The sequence below is a fragment of the Lasioglossum baleicum genome, chromosome 7, assembly GCF_051020765.1.
Source record: "Lasioglossum baleicum chromosome 7, iyLasBale1, whole genome shotgun sequence".
NCBI classification, from domain to species: domain Eukaryota; kingdom Metazoa; phylum Arthropoda; class Insecta; order Hymenoptera; family Halictidae; genus Lasioglossum; species Lasioglossum baleicum.
Genome location: NC_134935.1, coordinates 3,169,002 through 3,182,103, shown reverse-complemented (window position 1 = coordinate 3,182,103; position 13,102 = coordinate 3,169,002). Strand labels below are relative to the sequence as shown.

Here is a 13,102-nt window from a genome sequence, read left to right as displayed (position 1 = left end):
CAAATTCAGTTCTCCGGTATTATTGTCGCTTCATGCTCGTTGAATAATTTTTTCGCGGAAGTTATTTATGATTCGACCCAATAAGATTATTCTCAAATTCTTGTGTAATAAAATCCGCGGTGTAAGAACAATAATATAACAACGATTGGTATTATCTCCCTTTCTCAAAGTATTCTAAACTTGGTTAGTTTCGACTGGAAATTAATGACATTAATGGAAAAAGAGGGTCAACACAATGGCGCCAGGCGGAAGGTTAGATATGGAATTGATTGTTCCTCGTACGCATAAAATTCGAGAAAGTACGATAGATGATAAACGATGTAATGTTCAATCTTCGAGCTCGTACGAGGAGCAGCCTTATGGTCGATCGTAAAGTTTGAACAGCGTTGCCCTGGGTAACTGAACCGAGATGGGTGATCAACGGCGAAGAGGATGACGTTCTTCTTCCCTTTTACTGTTACTATTACGGGCATTCGTGGTTTATAAATCCTCCGACGTAGGAGAAGAAAAAGTGCTCGAGGGATATATTCAAGTGGCTGTAAAAGAACGCGGGCTTTGTATTCGTGGAAAGAACAATATTTCTTCAAAACACGCGTGCAGTGGACGAAGAGATGGAGCAAGAAAGGAGAAAGGTCTTCGATTGTACCTCAAATTGTTCGAGGTAGCGCAAACCACGGGACAGATTCGTGCGTTAGCGAGGCCGCACCAAATCACCGTAGAAAAAAAAACTATACATCTCCCTTCTACGAACCACCGCATACATCACACCAAGAAAAAAAATGTAGAAGTACAGTACAAAAAAACAACTACAACCAAAAAAAAAAATTACCAAAAAAAGTCTAAGAATCCAAACAAAAAAAAACCCTCGCACGCTCGCTAGAGAGACACGAGACGGGCGGAAACACGTCGACGAGTGTAACCGTGCCCCTATTGCTTGTGTTGTAAAGGAGCTCAAGGCCACGAACGAGAGCCTGAAGAGCCTCCAGACGCAGCTGGAGCTGGCGTACGCTTCGACCGCGTCGTCCGGGGCAGCCGTGGCGGGCGGATGTGCAGGTCTTGGGCTAGGTAGCGTATCAGGTGCTGCAGGAGGCGGTTGCGGTACCGTCCTTGGGGGTAGCGTGGCGGTTCCAGGCGGCGTGCCCGGTAGCACCACCCTGACGGCCATCATGGAGACAAAAGACGCGCGCATACAGACCCTAGAGAAGCAGGTGACATTGCTGGAGACCGAGTTACAGCGTATCAAGGAGTGCGGTGGTAGACTGAGGGAGCAGTTGCTGAAAGCGACCGCCGTTCCGAGTAGCGGCGGTGGTCCACAGCATCAGCAACAGTCGCAGTCGCAACAATCATCGGTACTACTGCAACAGCAACAACAACAAGCACAAACTAATAATAATCTAGCCGTGGGAGGTGGTATCGAGTCGCAAGCGCGACAGGGATTGGTGACGGCCATGGGTGGTGGTTGTTCGCAGCAGCCCGGCACGTTGGCCCTGGCCAGGGGACCGTCCGTGATGACCTCTCTGGTACCGTATGGTCACACGTCGTCCACGGCATTAACCAGTTCATTGCTTGCCGGTTCGACAGGTGGGACCATGGCCGGCGTAGGAGGTGGGGGCGGTTCCTCGTGCCTGGCCGGCATCTCGTCGGGCGCTACCACTGGCGTGGTCAATCCCTATACCGATCGTTACGCCGATCATCTCCATCAGCTTCACCATCACTACCCTCTTCATCATCATCAACCTCATCTCCATCATCAACAGCAGCACCAGCTGCAGTTGCAACATCAGCAGCAAATGCAGTTGCAACATCAGCAGCAAATGCAGCAACACTTGAAACAAATTGAGCCAGCGGCGCAGGGCGCGCTGGCGTTGCACGCGCACAACTTCAACAAGCACGACATGAACTTCAAACGGCAAGTAAGTTTCTTCATCAACAACGTGCGCATCGAAAAGAACGACGCCGTCTAGGGACGTCCGAACGGATATCTATCGTCTGTCGCGTCACGCCGGACCTGGCGCGCCGCAGGTTCTTCCTCCGCGTGAGTACCATATACCCGATCTCTCTCATAGGTGTCACGAGAGAAAGAGGGAGAGAGAGGGAGAGAGAGAGCGTGTGTGTGTGTGTGATGGACTCACGATATATATATACACGTCTATATCTATGTTATATATATACATGTACTATAACACCCCTTGCGTCTCGTTTCGAATCAAAGATCGTCGAGAGAAACCGAGCTCGAGACTCCTCCGTCTCTTCATCCTCGAGCCAAGGACGGGGGTTGTCGATGCTCGCCAACGAGTCGACCATTCCAAAACGGTCCAGGATCGAGACATTGATGTTGTCGATGCGAGAAAGTTTGCTTGCGTATGCCTGGGAGAAAGAGAGAGAGAGAGAGAGAGTGATTGTGTGTGAGAGAGAAAGAGCGAAAGAAAATGCAACAAAAAGAACAAATGAACGAGAGACTGCCAGTGTATGTCTGCCCTACCTGGTCTCAATCGAGAGGAAAGGAAGCCGAACAGCCGCATTGCCAGGAAGCTGCGTGGCGTGATGGTCGTCGTTAATCATTTAGGTCGATATACATACCACGGATCTTTCGATTCCTTTCGTCTTCTCTTCGAAAAGCGTCGCGTCGCACGATGCCGTATATGAGTCCGTGAGAACTATGTGGTCAAGGTTCAAGACACGAACGCCCATGTTCTTTCACGACCGCTACCAATACGCACACTAGACCCCACAAAAATGTCTCGCCAACTCCCCTCCAATGGTTGGTCTAAGACACGATACGCTTATTTTTCTACGTTCAATGGATCCACGCGTTATTCCCTCTTTCACGCCAGAGTCAACGCAAGACAGTTTCTCGTCCCTTCGCCGAACAAGAAAACATATTACGATTCGTTTGTCTCTCCCCGTGGACCGATCAGGCCACGTTCTACTTCTCATCGACTCGTACACGCGCTCGTGGCGCAATTAGCGTACCTGTTTTCTTTACCTCCCGGCATCCCTTTCTTATCGGACAGAAGAGTTTCTATTTTTTGACTCGATTGTACCTGTTTAAGAGAAAAACGACGAAAAAAAGCAAATAGTAAGAGGACGTAACGTCGTAGGTTTAAAGAGAAGAACTGACCAGTGAAACCCGTTGCTCGTTCCCTAACGCGACGGCGGGCGTCCCTGCAACAAAAAAACAAACAAACCGATCGCCAGGGTACTCGGAGAAAATGGGTTTCGAGGAGTTCTTGTGAGAAAGTCAATGAGAAAGTCATAATTCGGTAGCTCCAGGCGTGTAGAGCCCGAGAACAACTGTGCGTACCTAATCTGTAGGCCTTAGCAGATGATTATATCTACGTTGTTGACATTCTGGATTCTCTATAGATGTTGGAAGTTGTACAGTATCCCGATATTCCCGATTAGATTCGCCGTTCTGTGTAGCCGGCACGTCGTTCCGATCGCCGATCGGCGTGCGTATATTTTTGTTGTGACACGTTCGCGTATCCTCTGCTCGCTCCCCTCGGGCGCGCGGAGGGTTTCAGCGCGTCCGATGGATTTGTCTTCGGTAGGACAGTAGATTAACTTACACCTGAATTCGGTCTGCGGACAACATTAGCCTTAGCACGTCCCGCGCGAGTATTACGAGATATTTTTTTAACGAAAACACGAAGCTACGAGGAAGGAATGTTCGAGTGCGTCTAGAGAAACACTCGGTAGGTTCGCGATTACGCAGAGAAGGAAGAGAGAGGAACGAGACAAGACAGAAAGAAGGAACATAACAGACACTCGGCGAAGATGGCAGAGAACGTTACGAGGGACCATCTTCCCGAAACTGATCGAAAGAGCACGCAGCAGCGTACAGCGAAGGACGAACGTTGCGAGAACAAGCCGAAGAAGAACCGGAGGAAGGAGACGCATAGAAGCGACCGTGCGTGTACAGTGCGTAGACGAAGGGAGAACGAACGAAACAAAAAAAAAGAAAAAAATACAGTAAAAAAGAAACACGTAACGTGAAGAAGCTTCCAACGGTATATTTTCGTAGCTCAGAGCGTTTTAACTCGCCTCGATGTCCATCATCCTCGAACTGTCGGTGCCGTTCCCACCCGTTTAGGCGTTGTACCTAGCTTAACCAGGCAGAACGAAGCTTCCCTTTCGCGACCGGTCGCGCTTTATTTTTTTACTGAAGACGTGCGACGCGAGGGGAAATTGAACAGGATTCACGAACGTCCGAACCGTATCACAGGGACGTTCTCGTCTAAGCGGCGCGGCGGACCGTTTCGGCGACCGAGCCGCATCGAGCTGCTCGAAACGTTCCCGCTCGTTTCCACCGTAATCGGACTATCGAACGGGCTGCGGAAGGTGTTCCGGAGCCCGCAGAACCGCAGCGGTCGAGCTAGGTATACCCTAATCGCTAGCCCCGCAGGGATAATCCTCCCTCATCCCGGTGTTCCCGGCCCCGGAGGATGGAACCGTGACAACCGGGAGCTAAACCGGCAACTTGCGCGTCGCTCGCAAGGACATCCCCGATCTCCGGACGACATCGTTTCGCTCGCCTCGACGATGTTTCACGATCTCGCGCGTCCGCCGATACGCCGATCCGCCGCGGACGACCTTCAATTGTCTGTTCGCAAGGTCCGCAACTGAGCCTAAACGAAAAAAGCGTGTCTGCGCACTTACCGGCGATCCTCTTCGGACTCTCCCGGCGACCGGGAACGGAGAAAAGTAAAGAGACGCGGTCTGGAGTCACGATCGATAACGATGAGAGAGCCAATGGAACGGGAGAGGAGAAAGGAAAGGAACGATTCTCGTTTTTCTCACGTCACCCTGTCGCTTATCTCCATCCGTGCCTGTGCGTGTGTGTGAAACGATTCCGCCGCCACCCCTCTCGCCCCCTTTCTCGAGACCTTGACAGCCTCCAGGCAGTCGGCGCTGCAAGGACGACTAAACGTAATCGGAGAACGAGAACAGTCACGCGTCCAAGCGACAATCGAAGGAACCTCTTCCGTTGTCTCTTGCATGAACCCTGTCCCGGCTCTCTCCCTTTGGCAAACCCGTCCTTCGCTCCAACGATCCCTGGACATTCCTTTCGCGTCGAAACCTCAAAGGCATTGCATCCCGACCGAAAGGACGCAAGGTGAAACAGAAGCCGACCTTGTAAAACGCAGATCCATCCCTCCGAGTCCCTCTAATCCGGGTCAAGGGTGCGTCAGCGACAGCTGACCGAAGTCAAGTCGACGACAGGATAACGTCGATCGAAAAGAGAAATAATAACAGTATTGACAACTACAACAACATCGACAACAACACAGAGAGAAAGAAAGAATTAAATGTGCTCGATCGTTCTCTGATCCAGCTTGAACCTTCTGGCCTCTCCCATGGTCCCGTCGTTTCTTATTTTTCATCCCCCCACCCCCGTTACGAGTTATTTTCCTCGAAGTTCGCCCCGTTTAATTTTGATCAACATCTACTCCAGAATGATTTCTTCATCGTCCAGGATTCGTTTTCCCAATTCGTTCGATCACGGCGTTTTTAAACCCGCCATCTCAGCCATGCCTCTCACACGCGTTCATCCCGCACGTAGTCGATCGATTCGCCATTCGCGGTTGAATCGTTTCGCTCATCCGCGAGGATAAAACCTAGACACCAATCATCCCGGGCACATCGGATCGCGAATTCGCATTCCTGCACTCTGCTCCCCACGTAGCGTCACGTTAGCATCGTCAACGATCCGCCACTCCCGCCACTTGTATCATCCACTTGGTTCCGTTTGGTCTTTGCTAGCCACAACACTGGACAAGCCTAGAATCACAGTCACCACCGTCACGAACCGTGAGAGAAAGGACCCGTCGCCAAAGCACCCCGTCCTTCATGCATCATCGAGCATACTCACCGAACCCTGTCCGTTCATCGTCGTGAACTCGTCGCACGCTCATTATTCGTCTCGTTACCATCGGTCGCATTATCATATAGAGAGATCCAGCGTTCCGATCAACGGTAGCTGGTCTACGTTCATCGTCATCGATCGTTCCATTTCATGATCAACCATCCAGGACCTGGGCGTCGGAGATCATCCGCCGTAGGAACTCGCGTCGTCACGAGTCGGAATTCGGAATTCGGGAGTCGTGTTAGGTTCATCTCAGTTCCCCATCATCATGAAAATTCACCGTTCGTTCGCTCGCTCGCCATTCTCAAAAGTCGCGTCTCGTAGAGTTTCTCGAATGCAAATGAACGGATCGTTTCTGGCATGATGCATGCGTCCGAGTGTCGGACGACGTAGACGATGTTGTTTTCACGCTCGTTTTCTAGAACCACCTCGAGGCTCGTTCGCGTGAAAGCGACGGCTCCTCGGCTCTCTCCGCTTGGTCCCGTCCAGTCGACCAAACAGATCTGTGATTGCCGTAAACCGCGGGGCGAAACAGATGTCCGGATCGATACGACACGACGCGACAGTTCGGCCCAACGAACACTCGCTCTTCGACCGTGGACAATCAACGAAAGGGAGATCGCGGCTCCCGTGATCTTCGAGATCTCTCTAGATCACCGGGATTCCCGAACTCAGTGCGATCATCGTCGTCAACCATTTTACAGGGTCAGCAAGCTCCGCCGGGGTTCCTTCACGTCGACGCAATGGACTCGGTCGGATGAATTTGACCGGTGCAATAATGTCCCATTCTAAGCGCGACGGAGGTGACCGTTCCAAGTCAGTTTGCCTACCCCTTCCACTGGGGGACATACCCCGCGAGGGGCGAAGAACCAGTAGTGTGAACCACTACTAATACAATTATAAAATTTCTTTATTTTTCATTATTTTAGCATGGGACTGTCACCAATCTATTTGTGGCATTTTTCTGATTAAAATCACACTAAACACGATATAGTTTCAACTGTATTTAGTGGTTTAATTGGCGGTATGGAGTAACTTCAGGACATAGAAGAGCATAGCGACAGAGTTGGGCAAAAATTTAATCAACGATTGGCGATTAACTTCATCGATCGATTGAATCAATCGTCGATTTTAGACGATTTCTTTTTTTAATCGTACACATGAATCAATCAATCATGATTAGAATTTTAATAGATTAATGCCCAACTCTGGATAGGGAGTGAAAAAGAAAGAGGAACAGCGACCCCGACCGTCGGAAAAAATTCAAAACTGTATTGTTTAAAATACCAATGCGATGCTAACTTTTCTATTTTCAATTTTCTTTTTGTACAACCTTCCTCAAAATATGTCACATTCTTCTTATTAAAATGAGTCGTTTCAAAACCTTCAACGGGCAGTAGCTTCGTTAATTTGCAAAATTCTAGTCCAATTCATTGAGAACATATTTTTGAGATGTTAAGTTGTTTATGTAAACATATGTTAAATATACAGTAAAGTCGCTATCTAGCATCCATCACCTGTTCCGAGCAGGGACAGAGATCGTGTAGGAAACTATTTTTTCATGACTGGGTCGAAAGTACAAAGGATGCAGAACGTAGAAAAGGACAGCATATAAACACGGACCGCGCGGCGACCGAGGCAGCTCGAGCTTCTTGGCCGTTCGCGGGGATATCCCCCAGTGGAAGGGGTACGCGAAGGACAGTGATCGCGGAGATCCTTAGGGAACCAGATCGCGATTTTACTGTCTGATAAATTATAAATTATGCTTTACATGTACATTATGGTACATTATGGGTCAAATTGTATCTTGTTTGGTGTCATTTTAGTCAGAAAAATGTTGCAAATATATCGGTAAAATTTCATTAAAATTAAGTTAAATTTCAGTATTGCACTAGTATTGTGCTGTCCTATAGTATACGTACTGTCCTTTTCTACATTCGGCGCGGTCGACGCGGCCACAAAAAATAGTTCCGATCTATGTCACAGCACAGAACCGAGTATCGGCTTAGATTGAGAATTTACCGTAGTACAAAATCGTTTATCTATTAACGCGTCGTCAATATTTTTATAGCTATAGTAGAGCTGTAAGCACCCAAGTGCTCGGACGGTTCCAGCTGTGAAACGGTTCGAACTTTCATGCGCCATTAGACCTTTAAGCTAGCGAAAATATCGAAAAAGAAAACGATTGATATAAAGATGTCGTCAATGTTAACCCGGCTAGGTAAAAAGCGTGGCGTGGGTCATTTAAAGGTCGAACTGTTTTATCGTTTTGAGCTGTTTCAAAGTTTTCCTGGAACTCTGGTTCATGTACAAATGATTTTTTATGTGATACCTGAACCTGTTAACCGGAGGATCCTTTATTCGTGACAATCTCTATAATCAATCAACGCTTTGGATTCCGTGATAAACTAATTTCTTACTGTGACAATTAGTTCGATATATTGAATAGTATAATAAAAAATGTATGTGCTCTTCCTACGAAACTTGATAGAACGTTGAGTCGGTTCAAAATCTGTTTTCCACTTTGAACGTAACTTTGCATCTGTTTGCTTCGGCGCCGAAAGCTTCATTAAATTAAATATTGAACATTTACGATCGATAATTGGGATTATTTTAGTAAGTACGTTAAATTTCATTCATATCGAAATATTCATCTTATTATGAAGGGGGGGGGGGTGGTCGGGATCTCAAAAACGAATGTGACCGACCACCCCTCAGCCTTGACAACTGAGCCCCGTCTCGGGGGGAGTTGCCCATGTCTGCGTTACAATAACGCAACACTTAGAAACGCTTTCATAATTAACCAATGTCCACTGTGGTGGAAATCAATGTGCCAATCAGCATGCAAATGCATACGAAACAATCCAGCAAACATAGTACAATGAAATTAAAAATATCGAAAGACATAAGCGATAATTCGGTTAACAGGTCAGCTTCAGAACAAAGTCAATATTCTCGGAAATGCTCACGATTAGCCAAAGTACAAACGCAACAAAACGTAGCACAGATACATACTACCAAAAGTCAATTCTATTACTATCCACGGTAAAGAGTAATAGTTAAATCAGTGTTTCCCAGCGGGGGGAGGGAGGCATTCAACAATTTTCTAGTGTATTCTTCCTAAAACCTATCATTTAAATTCCTTCAGTGAACAATTCAATTTTTGAATATTAAAAATTAGGTACGCGTTACGTAGGGGCATAAGAATTTTAGAAAGAGTTTGGTGGGGCATCGCACAAAAAAGGTTGGGAAACACTGCGTTAGATTGTAATTTCACAGAATCGTTTATCGAATGTAATAAACGGGATTTGAACGCTTTCGAATACCATTATGAATATTCCGTGGCGGCAACGGATATTTCGCAGATTTTCTCCACAATATTAATCCAGTAGACTTGAGTAGACCAACTATTTCTGTCATCTGTTTTGTCTATCCCCTACTATTTCTTAGAACTACCAGAATGCGCTTCATATTTGTATATGCTAAACGAAGTTAACAAACACATTCTACCTTGCAAAACCGTCGCGCAAAGTCACGCACGCCTTGTCGACAAAAATATTTCCGAAGTATCCGCTGCTGTCACGGAATACATTAATGTCTCGATATACAGGGTGAACACTGTAGCTAGATAACTGTTCTATAGCATGGTATTACGGTATTCTAATACAGTAAATCTTCTATAGTCCTAAAAGCCTCGGGGAGGTTCGTTTGCACAGTTCGTTGTCGGACACTATTTTTTTGAGCTTCAAAGACCGAGCCGAACGTAGATAATTATTTAAATAAAAATAAATTTTTAAAAAATACCACGTTTTTAAAACGGACTAAAAAGTATAAAATAAATTTTTTAAAAACGGACTAAAAACTATAAAATAATTTTTTCTAGCCCTATACAGATTTCTAACCTCGTACAGGGTTCCACAACCCCGATGACGTACTATGTCACGCGGGGGGGGGAGGTGTAACGGTTAAATTTTTTAATAATTTATATCTCCTAAACGCATAGGCTTTTTTAAAAAATTTTTTTTAATATTACATTGTCATTCAGTTCTGAGCTATGTTTAAAATTTCAAGTCTATAGCTCATCGGGAAGTTAGTTTAAAATCGATTGCAAAATTTGTACCGAACAAACAAACAAGCAAACAAAAAACAAACAGACAGACAGACAAGAAAGTGAGCTAATAAAAACGTGGTAAAAAGGACAGACACGCTCAGTCTTCTGTTTATATATTTTGCATCCAATGTATACCGAGACACGATTTCAGAGACTTGTGTCCATTTGAGAGTTTCTATCGATAGTTCTCTCGAGAGTACGCTCAAGGGAGTACTCACTTATACAAGGATTACATATAGAAGATGCACAACAGAGTTTAGAAATTTTGTACAAATGAATGCCGTGGGTCATTCCACGCGAAGTCGGACACTTTTTGAAGTACTGTTTCGGATTTTGTTCAAATTTGAATGTGTCGTAGTCTTTAGTGACCTATGAAAGAATCTCTCGAAGGATTTTTCGATATCTTTAAGACTGTTGATTTTACAGACGTGTGGAAAAAGGGTATTAACCTTTTTTTACGTAAAATCGACAGTTTTTAAGATATCAAATCCTTCGAGATTCTTTCTTAGGTCGCTGGAGACTATAACATATTCAAATTTGAATAAAATCCGAAGAAAATTGAAATAAAAAGTTACCATCGCATTGGTATTTTAAACAATATAGTAGCTTTTAATAAATGTGTGATGGTATCGGCGCACAGGTTCGATCAGTGATATAAACACAAGCGAGTTTGCAAATTAATTCAAAAACTCAACGTTTCGATCCCGATGTGGATCATTCTTAAGAGCAAATTTTGCGTCTGAAAAATAATGTCAATATAATATATGTTCACAGTAAAAATAATATGAAAAGTTTATATCACTGATCGAACCTGTGCGCCGATACCAACACACATTTATTATCAATATTACGATCGAAAAACATTGAAAGTAGCTTTTAATCTTTGCCTAGCGTCGGGATCGCAGTTTCTCTTTCTTTTTCACTCGCTATCCTCTTCTGTCCTAAATGTACTCCATACCGTCAATTAAACCACTAAATACAGTTGAAATTATATCGTGTTTAGTGTCATTTTAATCAGAGTAATGCCAGAAATAAGTTGGCGAAAGTCCCATAAAAAAATCATAGAAAATAAAGAAGTTTTGCAGTTCGATTAGTAGTGGTTCACACCGATATACCCGAGCCGAGATTAGATTACTACAGTGGAGGAGATATTTTTTCTGCCTTCATCGCGTACGACCTTTTTGCGAGTATTGAGGATTTACTGTAGTTCCTTAGTTAACGGATAATCGAGGTTCTATTGTGTCGTGAGTTAAACAAACAAATATGATACAAATCGTGTTTGGTGTTTTTTCAATCAGAAAACTGTCACGGCTATGTTGATAGAAGGTTGATTAAAGGAAATGGTTAAACATTTTTGTCCACTCTATTTCACGTTCGATGCTAGCGGTAAGAGATCAAGGAGCAGTGTCTGTACGCGATACGAGTGACATTCCGGATGTTGTCGCATATATCGAGACGTTGCTCTCGTTGGAACCCTCGAGATCTAGTCGAGCGTGTCTCGTCGATGATTTTCGGGGCCGGTGTACGATAACAAGGAATCCCGGCGGATAAGTTCGAGCTGGCAACTGTCTGGTTGACGAGCATTGCTGGCCCTGGGTAAATTAGGCGAAGTTCGAAATCGCGGCGAGTTCGAGGCCTGAACGGAACTTGTCAGCGGACGATCGAAACGCTTGTTCGTTGGTTTCGTCGTCGTCGTCGTCGTTCGTGTCTGTCCGAGCACGCGATCCGTAGAGTTTCGCGGCGGCGAGGACCCTCGTCGATCCTCGTCCTCCCACAGAGTCGCCAGATGAGGGGAAGAAGCACGAATTGAGGGGAATGCACGACACAGATGAAATGCGCCCCGTTGTGGGGACAAACAAGTTTTAAGGGGGTAGACCCGTTTCCAGGATTGCAAGGGTGCGAAAGATGGGGTTCTTCAGTAACGAGAACCGCTAGATAAAAGATCAATCTAGGCCGCGATCGCCCTTAAAGCCCTATTTTTACGTTTACGAGGCGTAATTTGCATCATTCGGCAGCATGTAGCTGTCGCAGCTTTATGCGCAGCTGTATGCTTCGGAATAATGCAAATTACACTTCGTAAACGTACAAATAAGTCTTTTGAGGGCGATCGCGGCCTAGATTGATCTTTTATCTAGCGCTTTTGACTACTGAAGAACGAAAGAAATGAGAAGACGCATCCCGCAGCCTTGCAATCCTGGAAACGCGAGTCTAGCCCCTTAATCTGGCGACTCTGCCTCCATCCCGCATCGTTCCTCCATAACTCGGGACTCATCGTCGCGCAATTCACTCAATCCCGCAAACACCGAGAGCCGCACGCGAGTCTCCGAGAAGTCTAGTACTGTGTTTATGCATGCTGCATGCCACGCAGACAAGCTCCGTATCGTTACGACGCATCCTCTCATCATCTAGCTGTCTGTCGTCTCTCGTTGATCGATTTCCCATATAAGGTAAACGAATATCGCACGGGGCATCGCCGTCATCATTTCAGCGAGTTTCGAGGCTGACCACAGCCATCGAGGTGCTCGCCTATAGTATCGAAACCGAGGGGATCGTTCGTTCTACAGACAAGCTTTTCCAAATTCTTTTCATTCCAACATGCTCGAAAATAAAAGACTCGATTCGATCGTAGCACGAAATGAACCGAACGTCCCCGACCCGCGACATCTACATAATCATAAGGGACTCCATCTTTAGTACCTAAGGCTAGAGCTAAGTTAGCGATAAGTCAGCAATGGATGGCACTCCCCAATTCCGCCGAACTCGTCTGATTTTTCCCCCGCGCACGCGTTACGAACGACCGTTAATCACGTGGCCGATCCGAGCGCAGGGTCGGCATCAATTTTTACGTGACTGAAATTAAGGAGAGTCGGGCAAATCAAAGAATGGGGAAAGCTGATCACGTACCATCGCGAATCGTAACGCAACGATGAAATTCTGGAAAAATCATTTCACCCTTTCGGCTGATTGGAATCCACCAATTCGAGATGTGCTTCCGTACCAATTGTTTGACACGCGAACCGCAACACCGAGGAGACTCGAAGCTTTAAGAGTAAAACTAGCATTTAATATACCGTTGAACTGGAACATCTGTCGGCGATATTTCGAGCATAATCACCTAAACATAT

At 46.0% G+C, this 13,102-nt stretch overlaps 1 protein-coding gene across 20 annotated transcripts in view; it reads left to right on the top strand.

The window, feature by feature from the left end:
• The window catches only part of Brp (ELKS/RAB6-interacting/CAST family member bruchpilot), a 251,684-nt gene that overhangs the window by 156,776 nt on the left and 81,806 nt on the right, over positions 1-13,102 (top strand). For 10 of the 20 annotated variants that reach the window (XR_013009213.1, XM_076426881.1, XM_076426895.1 and 7 more), the window contains one exon: positions 948-1,913. The exons of 8 other annotated variants lie outside the window; for them this stretch is intronic. Coding sequence is in view for 11 of the 12 variants with exons in the window: in XM_076426881.1 (XP_076282996.1) it covers positions 948-1,913 (966 nt within the window). In the remaining variant the exon portion in view is untranslated. The remainder of the gene's footprint in view (positions 1-947; positions 1,914-13,102) is intronic. 2 more of the 20 variants (XM_076426882.1, XM_076426883.1) reach the window with 1 other exon arrangement.